This window comes from Dermacentor albipictus, chromosome 2, assembly GCF_038994185.2.
Source record: "Dermacentor albipictus isolate Rhodes 1998 colony chromosome 2, USDA_Dalb.pri_finalv2, whole genome shotgun sequence".
Taxonomy (NCBI): Eukaryota; Metazoa; Arthropoda; class Arachnida; order Ixodida; family Ixodidae; genus Dermacentor; species Dermacentor albipictus.
The window spans coordinates 182,122,963-182,149,824 of record NC_091822.1 but is presented as its reverse complement, the minus strand read 5'-3'; the positions used below and the strand labels follow the sequence as shown (position 1 = coordinate 182,149,824).

The window sequence follows — 26,862 nt, the reverse complement described above, 5'->3', positions numbered from 1 at the left end:
ATACGCTCAGGAGCCAAGTTCTTGCTTGTCACAAGGAAGTGCAGACGAGGATTAGCTCGATGATGCTGCTCTTAAGTTCAAGTTTGTGCTGCTCACAAGCGACCAGCCCGGAAGCCTTGAGCTGGAAAAAGGAAGAAAAATCTGCCAGCTGCAGTGCAGCAGTCGTTTTCTTGCGAACTACGGCCGCTGTACTTGAAGCTGAATTTTATTCTGCTACTTGCGCTCACTCAGGCTTCTTGCAGCTCCCGGTTTCTGTCTTTTTCAGGATTTGTGCGGACATGTCTTTGCGAAAGTGTAGTATGACGCCCTGGCCACTTCTGGCGCCCACTGCGAAGAGCATGAGTGACCCACGCAAACCGCGGCTTCATCGGACTCATTTACCGACCGCTCGAATGTAGACCTAACTAGTCAAAGGTACTGCCAACCATGGAGCTTCCTGCATTATACTAGCGGGAACTCCGGCGCTGCAGTCGTTGTCCCGGCACCATGGGAATGATGGGAAGTGCATGGATTTGTCTGATAGTCGTGCTTGTGGACTCAGACGTCCTTGCGGCTCTGTATATTACGCTTTATATGCCTTCACTGTCGTGAATTTCAGAACAATCTGTATTCGAAATGCAGAAGACGCTGCGGACACGCACAGTCACTATACTCATTGCAACGATCGAGCTAGGCGAGGTGACCAAGTCGAAACGCGCTAAGCGTCTCAAGGCAGTACCATGGCCGCGATAAATTCATAAGGGCATTCTACAGCAATGAAGCGAAATAAACTTCATTAAATGTGAAATTTTACATAGTCGCGAAGCTTTATGCGTTAAGATGGCCTTGCTTGGAACATTTAAGAAGGAAAGAGTTATCTGCAAACTTTCGCCACTGCAGGACGGCGGCACGGAATCGTAGCACACGTTCTCTTTATGACTTTTTTTAATCCTGTTCAGTTTACAAGAAATTATGTGATTGTCTTTTAGTCTGCTTTTAACACCATACCCACTTGCGAGCGCGTGTCAAGAGCGTGCGGAAGAAGGAAAAGACTAAGAAGAAGGTGTCCACGCAGCGTTAGGCTCACGCGACGGCGTTCGCCGAATCGTCCGTCCCTTATTTTGCGAGCACATCGCAGCTCCTTCCGCAAAAGACGGCCCCATTATTCTCCCGACTCCTTGCCTGACTCAAGTCAACTGCGTCGGCGATGTTCACTTCCGGCGCCCCACAAACTACGCTTCAGAGCAGCGAACGCTACTACGGTGGTAAGAAACTTCGCTACACTGTAAACGAAAATAAACCCACCTGGGAGTTTTTAAGAGGTGATGTGCCCTAAAACCTCCCCTCCTCAAGTATTTACTCCGATGTATGGGAACAAAACAGCGCCATCCCCTCGTTTCACTCCGCTGGCTAGCTGCGGGAGTATTAAGGCGACATGACGCGATTTTACTCCGCTTAAAAATCTTGTTCTCCCTTGAAACTCCGACAGGGAGTTTTAAAAAACTCCCCTCCGCCGATACAGGTTAGTCACGTGGCGCTTCCCATGAGGCTGTGCGCCTCGCGAGCGACCGGGCGCGTTCGGCGGAGCGGGCAGTGCTCATGGCTGATGGTTTGTTTACGTCTGCAGACGTAACGAACGACACTTCACATGTGAAGTGTCGTTCCGTGACAGCGTTTCGTCAATTTGTTTCCCGTATTTCCTTCCAGAAAGTGTTATAGGCATGCCTGAAGCTCATTGTATCTCAGCATCGAGTACATTATACTGTGATCGCTTTGCTGACAACGATGATTGCAAGAACCACGTTTTCAAGTGCGGAAAAAGGCTTAGGTATACCTCGAAGCTGCTCACTGGCTCGTGATGTCGGCTCACGTTCTGGCTGTGTTTTCGTGCTGTGTCACCCTGTCTTGTGTTCTTCAGTACGTGAAATGCGGCTTCTATGTCCTTTTGAGTACATGCTGACAACGTCCAGTGTAGTGTTCGAAAGGACCGCGTAGCAATGGCAACTGTTGCAGTAGCCACTGTTCGAGCGACTACATCCGTGCTAGTCGCGCATGAATGGTGTAACCCAAGTTCGTTGCGGTGCTGTGTTGCCAGTGAGAAAGACCGGAGTGCAAGCAACTGTTTTTATGTATCTGTGAACGGATATCCTCGCCCGAAGAAAAACGGTAGGACATAAGTATGCGTACTGAAAATAAAGCTTCTTATTGAGCGATGTGAATCGAATTGTTATCGCGCATATATGTTTTGGTCACGTCGTTGCTTCCGATATTGCATTAACATTACGCTATATCCGAGACACTGATTTAGATGCATGCCTGCTGGCTCCGAGTTTAGGGATTCACTCGACAGATCAGCGATGTAGCTCCTTTTCGCAACCGAGGCAGATTGCTCGGACGCAGAGCAAGTAGTGCGATGTATAAAATGTATGACTGCGCATTTCTCGGTGTTATGTCGGCTGCTGCAGGTCATGCTCAAACGTAATAATTTCTTGCTACGCTACCACTATATCGCGAAAATTTAATTTTGCTATGTAACACATGCACTTACATTTTTCTTGCTTACTGTAACTAACGCACTACTTTTTGGCCGCGAACGCCGGCAGTGTGCGAAGTCGCTTCAGCACTCACAGAATGGCGTGATAATTTTGAAAAATTATGCCATTAACTTTTTTTCTCTCACTATTTTGAATTAACAGTTTTGTGTTGCTTAAGGTATTCTGTTAATTTCAGAGAGACAGATCTCGTATGAACGAGCATGTGAGTCGTAATTCTGAAAACAGCACAGCTGCTCCCTAGGCGGTTTCGAGGCACACAATATTGTGGCTATATATACTGGCACCGTTGCTTCTTGAGTATCGCGTGTACGTGTGATGTCTTTCAAATTTCTGCATTGGGCGTTTCTGAAATGTTTATGTATGTCATGATATATGTGCTTTCATTGACTTGTTCCGTCGAATTCGACGCGGTCTCGTGTGCATATTTCGAAATTTGACCAGCAGCCTCTGCATGTGGACATGTTCGCGCAAACTCACGCGATGGCTCTTTTTATACTCCCGTTGCACCTCGAAAAAACTCCGTCAATAGCAAAGCAAAAAATAAAGAAAAGACGGAAAAAAGCTCTCATAATTCCACGCAAACATTCCGCTCGTACGGAGTAAAAATTCTACTCCGATCATACGGAGCAAAAAAAACTCCGAACCGGGGGGTCGCTAGAGGACAAGCAGTATACTCCCACCTCGGAGTTATTTCCGTTTACAGTGTATCCTTCGGCGACTTTGCTATATAGTGGACGACGCTGTATGTGTTGACATTTCTCTGCGGGAATCTTGCAAGAAAATATTTCGCAGATACCAGCAGTGCTAGGACACACACATTAGCGAGCAGAAGTATGATTGGAAAGATGAGATTCTCCTTCACGACGACTGCTCCAATCACTTATAATACAGCATGAGTGCCCAGGACTTTCGAGATGTTGTCAACCTAGCCTGACTTTACAGAACTTCTTGCTTATATACTTGGTTCATACTTGCTGGTTTGAGCGCACACCTTAAACGGAACAAAAGAAGGTATAGACACATGACAAGTGCTTGTCTTGTGTCTGCCTTCTTTTGTCCTTTTTGGATGGCGTTCACTTGTTAAACCTGCAAGTCTTAACAGACTTTGATGCTATAAGTATGTGTGGTAACATTCAAAGAAATAAGCACATGCACTTGTCCGCAAAAGCTTACGGATCGTGACATCTGAAAAAGAAAATACATCGAACATCTGGACAGTTTTCCACCGTAGACAGTAAAACCGCACATCCCCATGTTGTACGCGTATACTATAATACAGGCTGAAAATAACTGCAGGCTGCGTTCCGAGGCTGCAGAGAAATTCAACTGTTTCTCGTATCCCGCGGTCCGTAAGATTTTGCGGCCGAGTGTACGTTCCCAAGCTTGGGCACTGCGGTGTGCGGAGCTAGGCGCATCAAACTGCCGCTGGTGATGAAACATAGACGACGCTCGTCTCATCATCTGGAATGTCGTTCCTATTCTTCGTAGCCTCAGCGGCGGGTTTCAGCGACGTAGGCGTCGTAAATGCAAGTGTAGCACGTCCATGTGGCTTGTGCAGGATTCCTTTATGGTATAGCCAAGTTGCGAAGATTTAATGGGTTAACGTGTCTGTGTCGATCATCATATATAGGGCGCGCGCCGCGAATACTGGTGCAAATTAAGTCGAACGCTTATACAACGAACTTACCTGTATAGAAGCTGAATAATTCGTTCCCAGTTCTATTGTGAGCTGTGTGGCGCGTGACCTTTACAACGAAGTGACTGATTTCGGAGGCCGTTGTATATGCGTTCACCGGTCACGTCGTGCTTAATTCGCCGAACCACCGACCTCCGATCATAGAAGCTAAGTAGCATTGAGCTCGTCCCGTACTTTACTGCGGTGTGGAAGTGAGCGTCTGCTGTCACGACACACGGCGTAAGCGGCAAGAGATTCCGTATCCTGCCCTGTCCCTAACGCTATTCTTGATAACCTCACTTTTAGGAATGCCTGTCCTGCGTCGTTTTGTAGGGTCCGTAATGGGGATCCGGAACAAGAGAGATGCAACTCCACAGCGCAAGCTCAAGCACTTCTCAATTACGACGTGCAACTCGCATTTCTAAAACGTAACAACACTCACTCGAATGCAGTTCGTTTCTACAAAATAAACTTCAAAATGTTTCGTCGGAGAGGCAGATGGTCCGTTATTCTTAGCGTTCCCGTTTTTATGGCACTATGAGACAAACATAATGGAATCGCCGAGGCAAATTGATCGATAGCTCGAAGGCGCTCGAACAAGTTCAATTTTGACATGGCATGTTGGCTGTAGCCAGATAGTTTAGGGCCGATATTGCTGTTTATACAGCCTAACAAAACACTTATTGTATGTTTAATTGTCACCTCAGGCGAGTTGGCAAAGAAGACATCCTCAAGGACGCAGGATGCGCAGAGCCAAAGGCGAGAGCGGAGGTTCACTGAACTTCTCCAATTCCTGATGCCTGTCTACCTGCTGCCATTTGTCTTCGGCAATGCGGTAAGATCAATCGCAGCGCTTGACGGAGCGTGATACTTTCGAAGGTAGTGCTTGCTGAGCTGTGAACATTGTGAAGCTTGTGTACAAAAAGTGGAACGCTCCCCGACTTTCGTGTGTGATAAATTTAACGCCGAAAATTTTATAAATCTATGTTTGACGTTTTAATCTGAATAGCCGTCGCATGTCGTCGGTGCAGCTTCAATTCGACAGGTTAGGCCAACGTAAAGTTACACAAGGATGACAGGAAACGAGAACACACTAACTGAAGGTTCTCATGAGTGGAGATTTAGTGTTCCCTTTAGTATACCTTTATCTCAATATGCCAAGGGCCTCGGTGAAGATGACATAGATAGGCGGTTATGGAGAGGTGGATTTTGGAGCTACAGGACCAACAACAATGTCCGCATAAACTACGGATACATACAGTTTATACCACTGTTACAAAACACTGAAGCCGAACGATACCAATGGTAATTCTTTACAAGAAAGAAAGAGACCTTCATATGGGCTACAAAACTCGGTGAATCATTGAGATCGACAAGAGCACGCCTTTTCCAGATTTATGCCGGTATTGGCATAAAACTTAAAAAAAATCTTATTACCTCAGCGCCGAATCGGCGTAAGAATAAACTACCGCGTACACGTGACTCTTACCCGGTTAATGCAAGGAGCGTCGTGTGTGCAGGAAGGCGTAGGCATCTACTGCGTCCTGATGACCCTGGTGTGGCTCACGGGGAGCCTGCTGCCGCCTGCGGTCGCGGCCTTCCTGCCACTGGTCATACTGCCGATGGCGGGCATCTACGCCGCGGACCAACTGGCCGCGGAATTTATCGGCGTGAGCTTGCGTTCAGACACCGGTGTTTCCTAGTTTTCCCTGTGTGTGCTTTGTACTGTCTCGTGAATATTATGCCTCTAAGCAAGTGCATTGTCTATCTGAACTAGTTGGCGCATCATCCAAGTAAATCTCCTTCTCATGCTACGTGACGCTATAAGTTGCTGGTTCATTATAACGAGGCTTAACGAGGCCTAAAGCAACAGTGGGACTATGAGTGACGCCGTAGTGAAGGATGCCGAGTTAATCTTGGCCAGGGCGAAATGCGAAAACGCATTGTCTATTGAAAGTGCATTGTCTATCTGAACTAGTTGGCGCATCATCCAAGTTAATCTCCTTCTCATGCTACGTGACGCTATAAGTTGCTGGTTCATTATAACGAGGCTTAACGAGGCCTAAGGCAACAGTGAGACTTTGAGTGACGTAGTGAAGGATGCCGAGTTAATCTTGGCCAGGGCGAAATGCGAAAGCACCCGTGTATTTAGATTTAGGTGCACGTTAAAGAACCCCAGGTGGTCTAAATTTTCGGAGTCCCCCGCTACGGCGTGCCTCATAATCAGAAAGTGGTTTTGGCACGTAAAGCCCCATAATTTAATTTTTTTAAAAATCTTGGCCACTTCTTACAAACGCTGTTGACACTGTTGTGTTTCCGTTGAGTTTCTGCATTCTCAAGATACGTTCCGTTGATATGCCATTGAATCTGAAGCATCCTTTTTGCTAGGGGCATGAGGTTCCTTTATAGTGTGCACGTGAGTTTTGACATTCGCGAAGTCAGCAAGATGTTGAAAGACCAGTCACTTCCATCACGCGCGAAATAATACATGTAGAACAACAAGAATAAAAGAAGGAAAAGAAAAAAAAAACACATGAGCTCTATACTGAACTAAGCCTTTTCAGCTAGACAACATTAGCCTTTGAGGGCAAGCTTTTAAAAGTTGCTTACAAGAAAATGCGGTTCAAAGCAGCGAACCAAACGGCGAACGTCTTTGCCTGCTAATATCGTATGCACAATATTACCAAGCATACTATCTTTCTTTGCGAACATGCAGCTGGTCGGGATAAGGCATTTTAGTGCTACATTTCCATTTTGTACAGTCTCAGCACCACAATTTATATAGCGGCGCCCTCTTAAAGCGGTTCCGGTTTATGATGCCACGTACGAGCGAGATCGCGAAGCTTGGGTGCCGTTCGATGCTAAGTCATGCTGTGGCGCCGCCATCGACATCGACATAAAATTTTGAACATTTCAATCGACTGTCGCTCATTTTTGCCGCGCTGACAAAAGCCGTTTTTGTCCGAACAACAACAAAATCACGATCTGCGAAATCATGATCACGATCAACATTATCATCATCATCGGCAACACCAGCCGCCAACAACAGCCTCAATATCGTGCTTTCGCTATAGCCACCATAGTTTGGCAGGAGCACCTCGTCTAAACAACGTCATCATGAACGTCACCATCACCATCATCATCATCAACTACAACAAGAATGTTTTAAGGAAAAAAATATTTTACTGTATTTTACAATGAACGCATTCCCTTCCATCCCAGTCTACTTTTACGAGATAACCCACTTGTAGGAACTTGATCTGTTTTTAGTTTTTTGAAAGACGCAGCGATCCTAAACGAAATATAATATATCACAGAACTACTGATTCTAAAAATTCTTACCCAGTTTTTTCACGCGTCTTATGATGCACTTCACCCATTTTCTCAGTCCTGAGGAGAAGGCTGAGGTCTCCATTTGATTTGTTGGGCTCCTCAGAGTCCTTGCCCGGACAAGGACCCTCACTGAGGATACCCAATTTTTGAAATAAATCATACCATGTGTTTGGCACATGTTAGCCTGAGTTGCTTATGCGCCATAAAACCCAATACAATACAATACAATACAATACAATACAATACAATCTTCTGTGACCGCAGCCCCGCGTTCTGGCTGCGTGGATGATGTTCGCCATCGCCATCGTGGGAGACGAGACGAGCGTGTTCGCGCGCGCCTGCCTCCACGCGCTGCAGCGATTCGCGCTGCGCACGCAGCCGCTCTTCCTCAGCCTGCAGCTGGTGGTGCTGGCGCTGAGCCTGTTCCTGCCCAGCTCGCTCATCGTCGTCTTCGGCACCGTCTTGATCGAGCGGTTCTTCGCCATCGTGCAGCGGGAGCTCGTCACGGTCGACCAGCGGAGCGGCCTGCGCGCGCTCACCAGCAGCTCGACGCAGAACTTCATGCAGGACGTCCGGTACACCCCGTTTTCTTTTATGCGAACCATGTTACTAGGGCTCAACCCAGCTCCTCAGGCGCGGCGGTGTTGCCTTCAATACCACGTGACACCGTGACGTCACGACAGAGGAGAAACGGGGCTCCAACTCGCGGCGTCGCTCGAGGCGTCGCGGCGGTATACATAAGCAGCTGCGCTTGCCTCTGCTAGACACTCACGACATCTATGCTCACGAGGTGAGATGCCTCCTGGAGACAGAGCTGCTCGTTGGAATGAGAAGCGAAGGTTGCGGCGTGCTAGAGACTGTTTCTAGGTGGCTTTGCTATGGCGCAGCGACTACGCGCCCCGCATCGGACGCGGTGAGCGTCGAGCAACGCAGCGTTCGGCGCGACAACGAAATGTGCGCCTGAGCAAGCGCCGCACGCCTGAGCCGACGCCGACGACACCTGCTTTTCTGCGACACGAGCTCCTTAACGCTATCGCGTTAAAATAAAGGCTAGTATGCTTTGCATCCTGGGCTTAACCTTAGCTAAGCCACAGCCATTTTTTTCTTTCCCAGCAGGCTTTATGAATTACCAGTCTTTATTTGTTAGCGTAAAAGTTCTAAAATGCCTTCGTAGTTGCTTTCTGAGGACACTCGTCGCATGTACGGAAGCTAACTTAAATTATATGGGGTTTTACTCGCCAAAACAACGATTTCACTGTGAGGCACGCCGTAGTGGGAGAATTAGTGTTAATTTCGACCACCTGAGGTTACTTGACGTGTATACCCAATGCACCGCGCACGAGCGCTTTGCATTTCGTCTCCATCGGAATGCAGGGGCTACGGCCGGGAACGAACCTTCAACCTCGTTTCTAGGAGCGCAGAGCTATAGCCACTGAACTACACCCACTGACTGGCGGCGTTAGCACACACCTACGTAGTGCACTGAATTGTATAGCTTCAGCTTTTACTTACAGTTCGCGCGCCAGCGCTGCGAGAGTTTTCTGTTTAACGAGGGAGTGCACAGCATATTTTGAATATACTGAGCATATATTGTGAATAACGTTAGATACTGGAGCCATTTTTGATAAAGTATACCTAAAATGCGCTTCTGTAAGCGTTGTCGTGCCACTAAGTTGCTTTCCTCAGTCGCTGACTGTCTTCTTCTTTTTAAAGCGAAAGCTTTACTGGCCGCGAACTTGCGATTTCGCCGTGGCGGTGCTCCGAAGAGGCACATGACGTCACAGCGTGCGCCTCGCAGTGGATATTTCTATCTCTCGCTCCCTAGTCACTACTGCGCATGCGCCACTATAGTAGCACCAAGCCACAGGTGTTCCGCCGCTGCGCAGCGCCGCGCCTTTCCACCTCCGCCGTTTGGCAAGACGTCACACGCGTTCCTCGTCGTTGCGCTCGCCTCCGCTCGCTTCGCCAGCTGCGTCGCATGCCTGGTAACATGTCGGAGGATTGAAAAGGAGAGCTAGCGTGCGCCGCAACCACAGTTGAAGCGGCAGTATGAACGGCGACAATCCTGATAAGCAGGAGGAGGCCTGGAATCGACATCGGAACGAGGTGAAGAGGAAACGAATCGCCCAGGAAACAGACGAACAGTGCGCCGAACGACTGGCTAAACGCCGCAACATAGCTAGACAACCAGACTAACGTGGACTTGCAATCAAGATTAACCAAGGCTAACCATGCTATGCCTTAACTCTCGCTACGTATATCCTGGCATAGCCGAGCTAAGCCACTGCCAATTTTTAATGTTGCTTCTTTATATTTCCATTTTCTGTATGTGTTAAAGAAAACTTGAGAGTCCAATTATGATTTCCCATACCATGACTATAGAATTTGCTTTTAGTGTAGTTTTTCTGCTGCATAGGAAACGGCGCTTCGCATGTAGCTGAACGTCGATGGCAAGAGCTAAAGTGTTTCACTTCTCCTGTTTGCCCGCTTTCCAAACCTCGAATGTGCAGGCGTCAGCGGCGGCAGCGTCGAGTGGCCGCCGGCGGTAACTACAGGCGAGCTCGCAGCGTGTCCATGGCCAGCGACACGACGATGGCCAGCGAGGGGTCGCGCAGCAGTTCGCTCGTGCGCCAGTACAAGCTTCACCCCGAGTGGCTCAAAGAACGGGGCTTCGAGGCGCAGAAAAAGGTTTGACCGCTGTTCGTTCCTCCTTAACGCCTGGCCATGCGTCATGTCAGTAGCTAGCCCTTCTATAAATACCGATGTGTATGTTTGGTAGATCAGGTGAGTTGATTATCCACGCTGTCGTAAACCGTAGCCCGAACTACGAGGATACACTTACGTGGATTTGGTGAGAGCTGGTAGAGTCTGAAGTCGGACTCGGACAACTCAGCACGACAGCGCGTACGTAAGCTCGTATAGCCGAGATTGCTACTGCAGTCTGCGGTGAAGCAAGAGAACACACAGGGCACCTCGTTCATCTGGCTGGCTGGCTTGGAACCACCGATTCGGGCCGTCCGCACGTTGCATGCCGGTCAGTCTGAGAGGAGGATGAGAAAGAGTGTTGCTTGTTGCACCAAGCTGCGACGTTGCGCGAACAAGCTGTTTTTGTTATCTTCTTAATGTATCACCTATCTTTTCCTTGTGTGGGTGTTTTTTCGTTTCTCCACCTTAGCGCCACCTGTCAAAATGCGATAGAGTGTGAAGCACGTCGCCATTCCATCTAAAAACGCCACAGCAGACCACAAAGAACTTCACACACAGCGTAGCAGAAAGCCTGTTGATATCACATGGCTCGCTATTCCCGCTCTTTGTTGCACGAATGAACTTTAGCAGTAGTCAAAGTACCTCTCTCCTAATATATAAAGTGTTTTCGCGGGGAAAAAGTCACTTGCGCTTGAATGCGGAGCCATCTTGAGCTTCAGTCCATTCATTTACCACTTTACCTTCTGCTTCAAATCCGGGACACTCAAACAAATTATGGTCGATGACGCCAAGAGCTTGACAACGCATACACGACAATGACGTCATAAGTCCTGTATTGCACCACCACGCAGGAATTTGCGCGTGCGGTCGAGCTGATGCAGCCCGATTCGTAGCTCGCTCAGCCCTACTGGCTAATTAACGTTTGCACGAACGCGACAGTTAAACTTCGGTCCGAAAATTCGACTTTACCCGTTTTTGTCGGGTTCATGCAAACGCCCAAATAGACGGCACCATCATATGTGGGGACCGTGTTTCCTTCGCCGCGTCTATTTCCCTCCGTATGATTTACAACGAATTTATACTTTTGTGGCGCACCATGTGTGTCCTGCGATAAAAGCCGATGGGGCAGCGAGTTGAGTGATAGATGAGCATATCGCAGGCTGCTAAAAGCAAACATGTACGTATAGGGAAGAAAACACAACACAACACGAGCGCTTCCCTGCGTCGTTGTTCTCTTCCCAACATCTTTGTCGATTTATGCACAACATCTTTCGTCCTGGATAAACCCCAACCTGCTCAGTTCACTATTCTCGTTAAAGATGTATCGCGAAGCAGTTTTGCCGAACTTCGCTAAGTGGAGGAAGATTCACAATAGGGAAAATTTTATTGCTGTGTTGTAGATTACAACCTTTTCTTTCAATAAAGGCGTATATGCGCTACGGAATTCCGGACGTTGATAAATTCAATTGTAAAATGGCTTCTTTCGAGGAAGCTATATGAATTTCTTGTAGCTTCAAGGCGCTTTCATTGGGATGGCAAAGCTTCGCTTTCATAGAACATTCTCTGCTTTGCTGATTTCCACAAAATAATTTGTTTATTTACGGTGCATCGCAGCACGTTGTAAACACGCTCCATTGACCAAACACTAGCACTCGTGTTTTGTTGGCTCTGTGTGTCTGTCAATTGCACGCTGCCCATTAGTACGGTATCGTACAAACTAGCCTGATCGAGTTGCCTGTTCACGTTCAAAGGCAGCAAGATTGACGGATACTTTTCTCTCTCCGTCTCAATCGACTTGGGAGCGCAGGCCGTAAGGAAGCTGCCGCAGAAGACATCGTTCGACCCGTTCGAGCACACGTCGGACGGCGTAGTGTTGGCCTGCAGGCTTCCGACTCGCACCATACGCTCGTTCTCGCCGCAGAACATGCCGCCGTCGTCCATTCTCAAAGGGGGAAGCTCGAAAGGTAAAGAACCGGAACCTGAGACTCCGTCACAGCGCAAAGCAACCCCTACCACGACGGATCCGGTGAAGTTCCCCAATCCCGCAGCGGCGATACCAAAGAACCGACAGTCGGATTTGCGTACGAACGTCGTCCATACAGTCAAACCGGCCGACAAAGTTTCGAGCGGATTGTCAAGCACGCCGTCGTCCGAGCATTCGAAGAAAGCGAAGTGCGAACCGGCAAATAAGGCATCGGTCACATACGTGGACGACCCAGTCATCGAACTCTCGGTGGTCGAGCAAACGACGAGACTTCCTGCAGACGAGACGTGGCGAGGTAGCGCACGTCCGGCCGAACTGGCGCCTACCGAAGACGACGTCCCTATTTCGCCGGGCGACGAGTCGCCCGGAGAGATGCAATTTCAGCAGATGCTGAGTGCGCTCCCGACGTCGACTACGCCGATGACGCCGTCGACGTCCCCGTTCTCGCTGTCCGGCCGCAGCTCGGTGTCGTCGTCACCCCGCGCCGTCGTCGACGTGTGGAACACGGCGACCCTCGCGGCGGGCGGCGAACGCAGCTTGGACAGTTACGCGGCCTGGACGTCGCACATGATGAGCGGTCCATGTTCGCGGCTTCTGCTGCACGGTGAAGAGGCGGGAACCGCGTCGCCGCTTGCTAGGTCGAGCGAGTCGACGACGTTGAAGAGCGCGGCCGAAGAACAGCAGCAGCCTTCGCCGCCGGCGTCCGTCGCAACCGAGAACAGCAGAAGCGTCGTCAAGTGGGACACTGCCCTCGGCCCCCAGATCGAGGATGATGCGTCCGGATGGAAGCTACTACAGGTACTATCCTATAGTGGCTGTGGGTCGCGTGTGTGTCCATGCATGTTTTTCCCGCGATAAAAGCCGGTGGGACAGCACGTTGACGTGTTGGTGAACAGATCGCAGCCTGCTAAAAGCAAAACCTGGGCTCATGTGAGAGACACCGCAGAGCATGGACACGGAAATAAGTTCTCCCGTCTGCTGTTCCTTAACGTTTCACCTAGATTCAAGTACACCACTGCGCTTGTGAATTTCTGCCCCTTTTAGGAATGAGACTTCCGCGGCTGGGGGCTCGAACGCCCGACCTCTACCAGTTAACCACCGTAGTGGGTAGACAATTTTCGACGACAGCTTACGCTGGAAACCACTCAGGAACGCAGAGCATTCATCGGACTTGTTGCGGTATAGTTAATATGGTTTAAACCTTCAACGAGACAGTTAATGTGGCCGTGCCATGAAATGCCCCCATCCCCGTGCCGCCTCAGCGAACACTCCTCTCTCTCTGCAGGGCAATACGCTTATTTCATACCGCGGCTCGTTCCGTTTTGTAAGAAGTCTGACCCTTCGATCGTATAACAATGTATTACGACGTGTGCAGCAGACTTTCGGCTTCAGGTGCTGCAGGAGCGCAACATGCTGCGATTTTTTCTTATTCGCTGTGGTGCAGCAACAGCGTATATCTAGAACTTCATATCGAGGTGTGTTCTCAGCATGCTTTGATTGCCGGTGCTTGCTTTCAGCTGCTGTACAGCTTCTTGTGCTCAGACTGGGATCAATCATCGCGTGATGTCTTGACGTCGATTCCTCTTCTCCGACTCATGGCGACACCACGCCTCCTAATTTCGTTTCATCATAAGCGTAAGGAGCGGTATATGCGAGGCGCTCCGGCTCCAGGTCGACGACGCCTCTGCATCTTGTCAATGCGGCTCTTATTTTGTATCATTGTATAAGTGCTCACAACGTGATTCTCTTGCGTTTTCCTCCTCGTAGGTGTTCCAGGGCCTCCACATGCAAACGGCTATCGAAGTGAGCCAACTACAGAAGGCCCCCTCGCACCCAAACTCCCGCTCCGAGCGCCTCCTTGAGGTTCGCGGCGTCCTCAAGGCGACGCATAGCAGCGCGTCGCTGCAGCCGAGCCCGCGAGGCCAGCGTGAGAGCCCTACCACCCGCCGCTTGTCGCTGACCTCGATGGACCACGACACCTCGTTGGCGGCGACCCTGAACTCCGGCCTGGCGACGCGCAGGCCTATCATGTGCGACTCGGCAAGGCGCAGGGCGGCCGGCCGCAACGAGAACGGCACCGACGGGCGTCGCATCGTCATAGCCTCGCAGACCTACCACGACGCGGCCTCCAGCTTCCGTGAGAACTCTCACAGCTGTCTTTTTCGCGTTCAGCGACGTATGTCGTGGTGTATCAGCGGCTACGGAGGGTCATGGAATGGCAATTCAGTTTTCAACCTTTACATTTCGACTTAAGCGGTAGTGTCGTAAAACGAGTCGGGCAAAAACAATCGGGGGATGATTGTCAACAATTGACTTACCAGTAAACCTGTTGAAGTATGCTGCTAAACGGTGGTTGGCGCGTGGGTGCTGTGAAGTTGCACTGCTTCCAGGATCGTCCTATACTTTACGAGCTGCAATAAAACCCTGGAAAATACGCACATGGTGCACATCGTGCACTGTAATCAGGAGTGGCCTGCCAGGACAGCACCTGTGATTAAAAATTGTCTGCGGGATCGGCCCAGCTTTCATTACTGCATTTGCAGGATCGGCCTAATTTATTCGGCTAAACAGCCGCCCATGCACGCTTGGTGGGGTGCAAGTTTCACAGAGCGCTTAGCTTTTGTAGTGGGTACCGAATGCAAATTCTGGTCGATAGCTGTCGCGCACTGGATGGAGTTGCTAGTTAAAACTTCAGATCGCTGAAAGCGACCTTCGTCCTACAATGTAGATAGACTGTAGACTAAAAAATGATGATGATGATGATGATGATGATGATGATGATGATGATGATGATGATGATGATGATGATGAAATGGTGCAGTCCCGCTTGTCATTCAATGCGTGACTACATCACAGCAGCTACCGCACCAAACAAGTTTCTAAACGTTGGATGTCTCAACCATTTTTTTTTTCAACGCATCACATGTCTTAGCTAACGCCGCGTCCTACCATGGGTTGTCTGCTTTGGGCACATAGAGCGACTTTTTGTCGACTTCCTCGACTTTTTCGCCATCTGCTCGTTCCGCTGGCACCTCACTTGGTGCGACGTCTTGCTCCGTCTAAACCGTCGAGAAGTCCCCGGAATATACTCTTATGTATCAGCATAGCGAAAACTGTTTAAGGACAACAAACGGCGATGCCAAAGAAAACTACTATGGGCGCTGAACTCATCGCGAGTATTAGAATTTTGTGCAAATATCAGAGAAAGCTAAATTTGGTGATTATACGCTCAGCTATAGTTATTCTGCAGTATAACCTTACAAAACCTATTTTCTCGATGCTTGTTTTAGCCCGAATGTCTTAGCTTTATATGGTCGCTATTCGACTAATAAAGAGCCCCCTGTTTCGTCTGCCAGCGGAATGGTCTCGTTTTTATTGCATTTTACGTTGACGGATGCAGACAATGTGAATACCCTAATGCGCTCAACATTATTATCCTGCTTCCTTAATACAGTGCACGAATGTAACCCACTATTCTCTTTATGGTTCCAGTCGACTCCGGAGACGAGCAAGTCTCTTCCTCCATACGTCTGCGAGCGTAAGTAAAATTAGTGTCTACACTTTAAGAGTGCGTATACATAAGAGAATATTTCTTTCGGGTGCGCTGTTGTTTCTCAAATTATAATTGCCACCCTGACTGGCGCAGACTGATCCTGGCGGTTAGGCCCGTGTTCATCGCAGGCACCGCGTACACCGCCATTTTCGGGAACCTCATAAGCTTCAACACGTTGCCCGCCCGCCATGCCGTCCTGGTCAACCTCGGCTGGTGCGTGCATCAATTGCGGTTTAATAATTATCCAGCACCTGGCGCCATTTGTCTCTATCGGCGCTGGCTAATTGCCTCTCGGGGCTAGAATACAACTAAACGTACGTAAATGCTCGTGAACGCGAACGGAGGGACAGCGTGATGGTCGTCGTAGAGCAACCACCACACGCGTCGGGCCATGGTTGTGTGTTTGGCTCCCACCTTCAACAAACGTTGTTCCTCTTTCGTTTGCCTTTAATGAGAATATACGAAGGCTAGTTTACTTAAACCTCATCCAGAACTATGCGATTTTATTTCTTGGCTTCATTCCTCGTTATATAAGGGTATTTCGGGAAGTTAAAAGTGAAACTGATTTTTCTATATAGGCATCTGACGGACAACCACGGTGCTAAGTTTGTTCGGACCACAAGCTTCGATCGTTAAAATCACTGCGCCATTTTTCCTGTTTCATTCAAACTATACAGGATACGCATAAAAGTGCAACGCGCAGATTTCTTGCGGTGCCATCTGCTCCGGCCAGCCGCGTATCTCTGATTAAGGCGTCCCTGCGTATCGGCGAAACAGTGGGTCTGTATTTGAATTGAAAAAACGCGAAAATATGGAACTTATTCGACGTTGCTGGCGCATTCCTTTAATTTCTATTTCTTGCCAATGTTGTCCGAGGAACAACCTGCGGTCTCGGAGTCATTAGCAGCGTGCTCTGGTCGTAATACGCGAAGCCACGCACGGGAAGATATTCACCGTGTAGTAAGTGGGACTCTGCGCTCCATTCTGAGCGTGTGCTAGCTTACTATTCGTTCACGAGTAATAAGTACTAAGTAATAAGCAGCCTAAGGTGTGCAGAATGCGTGCTCCTAATTTAGAACTTTAACGGCTCTGAATTGCCAGAGCGTCGGCAGGCTTCAACATACGAAAGAACCTGTATAGTGCCGGTCGGTGCAACCCTGCTTGTCTCGTTCGTGCAGCAACGCCGATCAGTGCGCCGTAGGCTGGTGGAGCTGGGCGGCTGTGGCGCTGCCCGTGGCCCTCGCATGCTGCCTCGTCTGCTGGGTCTACGCCTACTTTGCCAGCCTGGCCAGCTCGTAAGTGAAAAAAAAAATCTTGTCGCTCGATGTCCGGATTGTCGCAATTGCTGTCGCTAATGGGCGTTGCCATTTTCGTTGCTATAGTCATTTTGCTACAGTCTAGTGGATGATAACCTTCCCTTAAATTTCGTTAACTATCCTCCACACTGCCGGCTTCCGCATCATTTAGTTGCCATATTCTGCCTCCCTGTGCTTCGAGTTCTGTTGGTTAATTCCACTTCGCTCCTTGATCTGCTACTCTATCTCGGCCACGGCGTCCGAATTTAGGTGGGGGCGAAATGGATGGATGGATGGATGCAAAACTTTAATAAAGGTCCTGTGGTACGCGACTCAGCGCGCTGCGGGCCGCTCCCACGTTGGCACAGTCAGGCCATGCCCGATCGCCGCGTCATGGGCCCTCTGGACAGCCCATAGTTGCGCCCCGGGATCGGGGCTCTTGTCCTCGTCGATTTGTTCTGTGCCTCGCAACGAGGGGCAACGCCAGATCATGTGGTCTAGGCTAGCGATGTCATTGCAGTGCCGGCAAGAACTAGTGGCATAAGTGTCGGGATAAAGCTTGTGGAATAAAGCCGGGCTGGGATAATAATTGATAGTAACAATGATAGTAATTGCAGAGAAACGAAATAGAAGTGCCTGAAGAAGGGCAGCATAGGCACATAACTACACTCTTCGAAAATTTATCTTCTGAATATGTGATCTTTAGGCGGTATAGCTTCAAATGTGGCCTCACGACGTCCATGTTTTTCCTATTCCTTCCTTGGTTTTCCAGCGACGACGAAATTGAGGAGCAGACGCACGCGGACATGTCCAACTGCGCTCGTGTGCGCCTGCGCACCATGAAGCGGCACACGTGAGCCGCGCCGCGCATGCGTATCTTGCACGTTGCCCGATATAAGGCACTGCGTACATTCTTGACTCGCTGTCGTTGTTGTCCATACCAGGGTGCGAGAAACGCTGCTCATCTACTGGCTGATCGGAATCCCACTCACGTACGGGGCTTACGTCGTCCGACATCCTGAAAGGTAGGCTCCTTATTCGTCCCATTATACCACACTAGCGATCGTGTTTCCTGTCAGCGCAGTTTCACATTAGTCTTGGTTTACGTGGCGTATTTGTAGTATTATATTGCCTAAAGACACCACACGTTATATGCATTAAACATTTAGGTCGGTGAAATCTTAAGAATCAACATAAGACGACCCCATCGGACGGTAACTTTGTTTAGGAGTTGCTGTACAAGGACGCACGAACTAGTAATTTTATAATAGGTTAACGTGATGACCATGCATATACTTCTTTGTACAATTTCACTCCCACTCCTCCCTTGAAAGGAGGTGATCAGAAAGCACGTGTTTTGTGTGAACCTATACGATGGGATACGGGCTACGTAAAAGAGAGACACCGAATTAGTAATCAATCAAAACGATCACACCAGGACTGCAGGTTCAAACCTCGGGATCTTTCCTCCTGCTAGGCGGTATTTCGGCGTTTGATAGGTTGGTGTTTCCGAGGTCGAAAAGCTCGCGCCTTTAACAAGACAGTTGTTCTTACTATTCGATAAAAAACACGATGTATAGAAGATGAGCAAAACGAGAACAAGGTGAAAGCGGGAGCCAACGTTTCGACAAGTGGACTTGCGGCTTGAAAAAGACAAGTCCACTTGTCGAAACGTTGGCTCTCGCTTTCACCTTGTTCTCGTTTTGCTCATCGTCTTCAATTTCCATCTCCCGCCTTCCCCCTGTTTTCCCACGCTATATAAAAGGTGATACTTCTAAAACAGCTACATTTGGTTCATGTGACGTTAGGCGAATTGTGGACTCGAAAATGAATTAAGACTGGTCGATCACCAAGCCTTAAACTGAATGAAAAACTATACGCAGACTTTTAGGTTAGGTTAAGTTGCCATCGCGTTTTATAGGACGCCTTGTAGTAGCGTTCGTTGTCGCATGCAAATGTACGCTGATATTCCGAGTGCGTCATCGTGCAGCTACCTGGAGGGGCCCCTGTTTGGGCTGTGCGTGGTGGGAATGAGCATGATGCCGGGACTGACGTGCACGCACTACTGGTCGCACCGCATGCTCTGCTGGAGTACCATCTGCTCTCGCATGCCTTGGAACGTCGTCATCATGTGCGGCTGCATCATGGCTCTCACCAGGGTCGTCGAGGTATGTGGGCAACCAGTGCTGAAGCTTCGCGTGCCCACAGCAGCGCCGTAACACGAAACCTAGCGAGTAGTAGACATCGTTTGCGTTAGCACATGCTGTGATTTTGTTTAAGCAAATTCACCAATAATCTTGGCACCATTTTCACGTCTCCTCAAATGACAGGGCACCTACGTGCTATAGGATGCAGAAGCGCCTGCGCTCAGCGCAACGCGCAATAATAATTGGAGGGAACTATATAGCCATTTTGCCTACGGGAGCTGCCGTAGGGGGGAGCTGCAAGCGGACCGGTTCAGTCAGCATAGGAAGGATGAGTAGCAAGTGAATTTGCCCGAACTTCGTACTTCTGGCTTCAAACGGCTTCGTGACTTTGTAAACTCGTAATTTTCCACAAGGTGAACTGTGTAATAAATAATTAAATAAACATCCGGCGGCAGGATTCGAACACTGGACCTCTACGCAGAACCCCGACATTGAAACAATTACGCCAGGGACGCTTTTCTTTGTTGATTACGCCAGGGTCGCACGCATCGACAGGAGACATAGAACGCCCTTACGAATTACTCGCGGCCAAGCTAGCGCGTTGATCCGCTTCTCGCGTTTCGCTTTGGTTACCTTGACCGGCTGAACCACTGCAAATAGTAGCGATTGTGCGTGTTAGGAGAGTTTCGTGCACATAGAAAAGTATAGATTGCTCTGAAATTTGACTACGAAGACACATAAAGCGTAATAACAAAGCCGAAAGAAAGTCTGAGCCCACAAGCACGAATATCCGACAAGTCCATGTACCACCCATCATTCCCATCGTGCATAAACAATTGCTGCGCCAGAGTTCTTCAACGATAATTAGTGTAGGAAACTCTATGGGACAGAACTTGGCTAGCCTACGCAAACGTTGATAGAGCTAGGCGCGCGTCTGTTATCGTTAAATATGTCGTGCCATCTTCGTGGGCTTCCTGCCAGAAGGTGCGCGCATATTATTGCGATAGCAAGTGTATGGACACTCCAGGCGCGTTTCTTCTGTCAGCGTCGCCGTGAGATTCCGTATAAAGTCTAAGGGCGATAACACCGTCGCCGTGCGCTCTAGGCTGTATGTGCGAGTGAAAGCGCGCGAGGGAAGCCGACGATCGCGGCCCAATCTGGCGCGCTCGAGGAAAAAATTAAATTAAATTATGGGGTTTTACGTGCCAAAACCACTTTCTGATTATGAGGCACGCCGTAGTGGGGGACTCCGGAAATTTCGACCACCTGGGGCTCTTTAACGTGCACCTAAATCTAAGTACACGGGTGTTTTCGCATTTCGCCCCCATCGAAATGCGGCCGCCGTGGCCGGGATTCGATCCCGCGACCTCGTGCTCAGCAGCCTAACACCATAGCCACTGAGCAACCACGGCGGGTGCGCTCGAGGAAGGAAGGCGGAGAGCAAACGCGCCGTCTTCCGTCGCGCAAAAGGCCGGGGGGGAGGGATGGGAGGTCGCAAGGGGAACTGACCATCGCGACTCAATCTCGTGCGCGAAGGGGACGACAGCGGGAAGGCAGGGCGGGAGGGAGAGGACAAAGGTCATTTCGCTCGCTGCTGCTGCCGCGCATGCTCACGCCAGCGTTTTGACGGCGAGTGTCCGCCCTCATCGAGTGTGATGACTTCATGTTTGCTTTTGCGGGCTGACACCATGCTCGTTAATTCAATTAGCAAGCGAATGTTTCCAAATGCATACGGTCGATAAAGCTACTACCCTTACTTCGCATAGCTGCCTACTAATGCGCTATCGCAATCGATGCTTCGCCTATCGGGCGAAACTGCGACTCTTCTTTTTCTTTTTTCATTTACACGCTAAAACTGCCATAGCGCCTCCTGGCCTGCGCTGGTTACCTATACCACACGCTTTCTTTTAGTATACAGTTTTTTTTAAACAGGCCTAAGAGGGAGCTCTTTACTTTGGCATCCCTAAAAACTTAGTTGCCCATGTTTGGGAACTTAACCACATCGATCATAGATAGGCCAGGTTGCAAGTTTCTGGGAACCGAATATCCCATCGATTACAGATATCGGAGGTGCGCGTTTGGGAACTAGACCACGTCAGTTACAGAATAATGAAAGATATATGAAGATATCGAGAACGTGCTCTACTCGGACGGTAAAGCGAATGATGAAGGGAATAATGAATGGCAAAGTGAACAAGTTGGAATGATGTAGACAGGGACGCAAGTGCTTATTCGCAATGACGCGTATTGTGTCCTCACGCCGCACCGTTCCCAATATAAGGGAAACATACCGGAACTGGACGTCACACGCACCACAGGCGCAATAATCCAGTAACCGGTACAAGTATCGAGGCTTTGACCGTCATATACGGGGGGGTCGCAGCGATACCGGCTCGTCCAGACCCTCCTGGACCAGCTGGACGACCAGTTCTGGAAGGGACGCTCGGCCAAGGCGAACCAGTTCATCCTGTCCAGCATGGCGGCCCTGTTGTCCGAGATGATCGTCGGTGACACGCTCGGCGAGGTGCTCACGCCGGTCGTCGTGCGCGTGGTGAGTGAGCGAGCAACGGCCGCTTATTGCGAAGTCGCACGAGCGCGCCTGCACGAGGTTGTGCGACTTTAAGGAGTGTGCGCCATGATCGCACTTCACTGCCAAAGCGGCAGATCGGAGAGACATCATCATCATCATCAGCAGCAGCAGCAGCAGCAGCAGCAGCAGCAGCAGCAGCAGCAGCAGCAGCAGCAGCAGCAGCAGCAGCCTGGTTACGCCCACTGCAGGGCAAAGGCCTCTCCCATACTTCTCCAACAACCCCGATCATGTACTAATTGTGGCCATGCCGTCCCTGCAAACTTCGTCCCTGCAAACTTCGGAGAGACTTACCCTTGGGGAAAAAAAAGAAGGCTATGGACAGATTATTCGCGCATATATCTGTGAGTTAGGCAGGCAGTTGGTCGGACAGGAAATTGAGTCGGCTCTCGTCAGCCGATGAACAACTGAAAGGCACTGCCTTTTGTTCGATGTATACTTCGCTCGCCCACCATTTGAAAGGCCAATTCCAAGGCAGACTTGAATCTGAGTGTATGCAAGGAAAGCGTTCGTCTTTTGAAAGTATGCCTAAGTGAGCCGTCGGAGTTGTACTATACGAGAAGCTCAAAGGCAGTGCGTGTTTTCTATTCTATCTTTTTTTTTTAGTTTTACTCCGACTTTCGGTGTTATGTTATGTGACGCAGAGTGATGTCGTAATGGGAATCGGCCGAACGCTGCAAACAAAAGTCGTACGCAATGAGAAACAAGGAAATCGCTTCAGTTTAACTGATTTTAGGCTATTTGATCACGAATAAGCCTATCGTACAAAGAGCATTAAAGATTACGACTACCACTATAGTCTGCGCACATCGCCTCGCTCCTAGAATTCACGTGACTGCAGCGCACAGCTTATCTTTGTCACACGCATGCGCACAGGCTGTGGTGACGAATGCTCCCGCGTCGTTCTACGTGGTTCCGGTCAACCTGGCCGCCTCCATCAACGTGATGTTGCCCGTCTCGCTGCCGCTACTCATCATGCGCGAATACCTCAACATCGCGTGCGTCAAGATGGTGAGATGAAGATGCGTTAATCGTGGTTCACAGGTGTACCAATCAATCAATCAATCAATCAATCAATCAATCAATCAATCAATCAATCAATCAATCAATCAATCAATCAATCAATCAATCAATGCTCCAAAGCAACCAAGATATTGAGATGAGGGTTTGGGACAACTATTCTAGTAGCTTGAATGATCCTGGCCTTCCTCACGTACGCACTGAAAAAACAGCAGGGGCCGTGATAGTACCACTGTCATCGATTAATACAGGCGCAATTATGCATTCTGGAATACAAGAAGACAGGATTATACAAAATACAACAACATAAGTATACGTTTGAAGAGTACGAAGGTTTCTTAGCGCTTTTAAAGTAACATATAAGGGGTTTGACCCTATTGAATGAAGTGTAATCTGGCGGCTTAACTCCACATCTCAACAAGGATGGAACTTTTGTGCAAAACTGTCGATGCCTCTTTTCTATACGTAGCACAACTTCACCTATAGAACGTGGTTTATTGATCAACGATCAACAGCACGAATCGTTAAGACTTTGGAATCGAGCCTTCGGACATAAAAAAAAAGAAGGTTTCTCTGGTAGCTATTTTGCAATGAGCAGATGAATCCGACCCCCTTTTCCTAAATACCGACAGCTATGACAGTGCAGCAGAGTTGCAGGGGATTGCATTCTATCATTCTTGTTATTTTAGAATGCTGCCAATTTAGTCTTCAACAAGATATTCCTCATCCTTGCCTACAACCCGCCGTGGTTGCTCAGTGGCTATGGTGTTGCGCTGCTGAGCACGAGGTCGCGGGATCGAATCCCGGCCACGGCGGCCGCATTTCGATGGAGGCGAAACGCGAAAACACCCGTATACTTAGATTTAGGTGCACGTTAAGGAACTCCAGGTGGTCAAAATTTCCGGAGTCCTCCACTACGCGTTCCTCATAATCACAATGTGGTTTTGGCACGTAAAACCCCATATTTTAATTTCTTTTAATCCTTGCCTACATCCTGGCTCTCCTATTCAGTGTCGCAATAAGCAATAGCTAGCAACACGTTATTTGCTTGATTTGCTTTGCGAGCCTTTTGATACTCGTTATTAACGCTACAAGAACCTATAGCAAACATAACGCGCCACGTTTTATTGACATTTTTCTGGAGGTACTGCGAAGTTGTGTACACAGTAATAATATTTCTTGTTTCGCATGAAGGTGCCGTTATGCACAAAAGCAAGAGCGTCTTCAGAATGGGGCGTGACACGCACTACGCATTCGTGCTCTGAGTGATGCGTGTCCCGTTGTGCTTTAAACTCGTTCTTTATTTTACCCAGGAAGCGCTTTTTTGTCAAATTCTCCCGCGGATTTCCCTTGCACTGATGCAAGGGAAATTACGTCATCGCCTGACAAAGTGGCACCCGGCCTACATGACCTGGCCGCTCCAGGCCCAACGGGTAGCCGTTTTCAACTCGTTTGCCCCTCTTCGCGGGAATGGATGGCATTGTAGACTTTCGCTACTGTTTACCTCGCCTCGGCAGGAAAACTTGGCCGTTATCTCGACGGTCTTCTTGAGATTTGTTCTCAATACCAAGAAATCAAGGCGTACAGTCCATGGTCACATGCAGGAGGCTCGCCAAGTCGCTGCAACAGAACACTAGTGCCGTCTGTCACTGTTACGGCAAAACATGGAGGTGGCACACCCCGCGGTGACAGATGGCGCCACCGCTCCAATGCAGAGAAATTGATACCTTTTGAGCAGTAGGTGACACGCACTTGCCATTGCCTTGGGAGCATACGCTAGCGTATATGCTCCCCTTCCTCTTGCATCAACGCTCGGAGGCGTTAAATCGGCTTTGCAAATATTTTTCACATTCCTTAACTCATCCTAGATGCATGTGATTCTTTTGGTTAAACTTCATGATTCAGTAGTGCGTATGACAACACTGCATTCCTCCGTGAGGAGCCGATGGCTACAATGACAGCAAATAATTCCACGGAGCTGCAAGCTTCTGAGATAACTTACTTTGGCTTAGAAGTTAAATAATCGTAAGTTTATCCAAGGCAATGTATAATCAACTAGCTCCCATGGAAGGTTTACTGACAAAATATTCTGTTTTACAGGTTGCTTACGGCGTCTTCCTCAAGTGCACAGCCGTGATCGTCATAGTCACCTCCATGAACACCCTGGGCACGATCTTCTTCGACGGCGAGACGCTAGCCAACAACCAGGTTGCAGCAGTCAGTATAGTCAACGCCACGCATCTAGGAGCGGGCTGGGTGCAGTGATCTTTTTTCGCAGCGGCATCCTGAAGTCCTCGCCGAAATCAATGGCACGTGCTTCGTGTTCCACACTGAGCGGCGTAGAGGGAGGATGCTGCTACTTCTGTACGCTATCTTGGGCAGCGTATGTTGTGTATTATTCATTGTATATTTTCGTACGATGTGCCAAGGCGACTGCCACCTGGACATTATCTTGGTACTGGTGCTTAAGGATGTGACTGGTGGATACCTTTAATCTAATAGTGTGTTCGAACAATTACTGCCAACTTGCGTATTTTCCGTGGTATCTAAGCTGTTTGTAACGACACCGCGTCATATCGTTGAACTCAGCATTGTGATTAAATTGTGCCAGTAGTCGACGTAGATTCGCGTTTCTATTGCTCTTTGTTCATTATTATCACAATCACACTGACTTGTACGATCTCTGCGCGTCACTCATGCTCCGCAAGGCAAGCGAAGAAGTTTGTGCCCGTCAGGTCTTAATCAATCGTGCACCGTGTACAAGGCCTTTCGCAGGACAAAGTATCGAAGTTTGAAGCAAACGGACAACATGCTTACCGTGCACGCTCATATGTCGACGCTCTTTGAGCACATCAGCAGCGAACGCTCAGCAGCGCTCAGTGTCTCAGCAGCGAACGCAGACTTTGGCCATTATGAGCAGAGATTTAGGGTGATGGCGACATCAAACAAGTTTTCTTCCTTGCATTGATTAAAGTTGTCTGATTGCCTGCGATGTCGTTTGCTTTAAGCGCACGAGTCACCTTCGCATAGCGCGCAGTTCCTGCAGTGCTTAAAAAACGATCTACGTTTTTCTTACGTGCAGCTAAGTTGTAGGAATACTGGACACGTGCACCACTTTAGCGATTCCACAACGTCGCTGACTTGTATATGTGCACCTTATTGCCTTTATTAGCAACTCTTTTCTTTCCTTGTTCCATTTTCCCCTGTGTAGTAGCAGGCCAGAGGAAGGTTTAGCAGAGGTCGCTTCTCCACCTTGCTGTAAATATATGCACTGCTTAGAGGCTGGAAATTGAAAAATATGTGTCGCTGCAATTTGCTTAATCACTGGTTCCAACGACACCACCCATCGCCGGACGAACCGTCGTGAATGGGGAGGCCCAGCTGACAATCCCGAGCCCTGACGACCAGCATCGTCTGGTGAACACGGCATCCTGGACAAGGGACGGAGCCCACCTCGGACGATTCCGCCGTCGGCTGGTTTCTATAAAACGGAAATTTTAGGCTATGGAACGCGCGTATATATTTGTCATTTCACTGTTTAAAAGAAATGTCGTTTGTTATACTACACGGTTCTTGGTCTTTTCAACACTGAGTACGTGTCATTGTTGAATCATAATTATCATCGAACGCCGTCTGGAAAGTCACCTTCGCCAGCTCGGCCTGGGTGCAAGGCCTCCGAGATCCCGCGGTGCGCGCGCGCGTGCCACCCTATCTCTGCGATCAAGCTGGGGCTTAAGCTATCCAGGCTGCTCTCCCTATGGGCGTCGGTACTAGGTTGCTGCAACAAGAACGTGTGTGATGCCTATTTAATAGGCAGGAATGTATAGCAGGAATGTATGGAACACCAGAGTGGGCAGGTGATGGTGGTGTTTCCTATTTAGCCTGTGGCTCTTACCCGCTATCGGAATTTAACAAGAAATGGGCGTATTATTCCACTTTATGAAGAACAATTTCAGAATCTCTAGGTACTTAGCGCTGTAGAACGTGAAACAGATCGCATGAATAAGCAATAAAATAAATAAATAAAT

General features: G+C 49.0%; 2 protein-coding genes across 5 annotated transcripts in view; one reads left to right on the top strand and one right to left on the bottom strand.

Moving 5' to 3' along the window:
• Positions 1-10,601, bottom strand: part of LOC135919346 (high-affinity choline transporter 1-like) — a 34,902-nt gene extending 24,301 nt beyond the window's left edge. The window contains exon 1 of the mRNA XM_065453107.2: positions 10,385-10,601. Coding sequence (XP_065309179.1) covers positions 10,385-10,523 — 139 coding nt within the window. The 5' untranslated portion in view covers positions 10,524-10,601. The remainder of the gene's footprint in view (positions 1-10,384) is intronic.
• Positions 1,023-26,420, top strand: LOC135919344 (uncharacterized). 4 transcript variants are annotated; one of them, XM_065453100.2, is made up of 16 exons: positions 1,023-1,244; positions 4,917-5,044; positions 5,730-5,879; positions 7,807-8,117; positions 10,053-10,230; positions 12,056-13,030; positions 14,000-14,369; positions 15,725-15,770; positions 15,879-15,998; positions 16,964-17,080; positions 17,853-17,933; positions 18,025-18,105; positions 19,071-19,248; positions 21,611-21,778; positions 22,691-22,825; positions 24,935-26,420. In XM_065453100.2, exons 1-16 carry the CDS (start codon positions 1,187-1,189, stop codon positions 25,097-25,099), a joined length of 3,261 nt encoding a protein of 1,086 aa, XP_065309172.1. In that variant the 5' UTR covers positions 1,023-1,186; the 3' UTR covers positions 25,100-26,420. The 4 variants fall into 4 exon arrangements, with proteins under 4 accessions (XP_065309172.1, XP_065309173.1, XP_065309175.1 ...); XM_065453101.2 differs by lacking the exon at positions 17,853-17,933; XM_065453102.2 differs by lacking the exon at positions 22,691-22,825 and having other exon boundaries at positions 1,024-1,244.
• Positions 26,421-26,862: the final 442 nt, after the last annotated feature.

Coding starts and splice junctions, on each gene's coding strand:
- LOC135919344 (XM_065453100.2), top strand. CDS start 1,187: ATGTTCACTTCCGGCGCCCCACAAACTACGCTTCAGAGCAGCGAACGC. Junction 15,771..15,878: donor TCCTCCATACGTCTGCGAGC/GTAAGTAAAATT, acceptor TGACTGGCGCAG/ACTGATCCTGGCGGTTAGGC. Junction 21,779..22,690: donor CGCCGGTCGTCGTGCGCGTG/GTGAGTGAGCGA, acceptor GCATGCGCACAG/GCTGTGGTGACGAATGCTCC.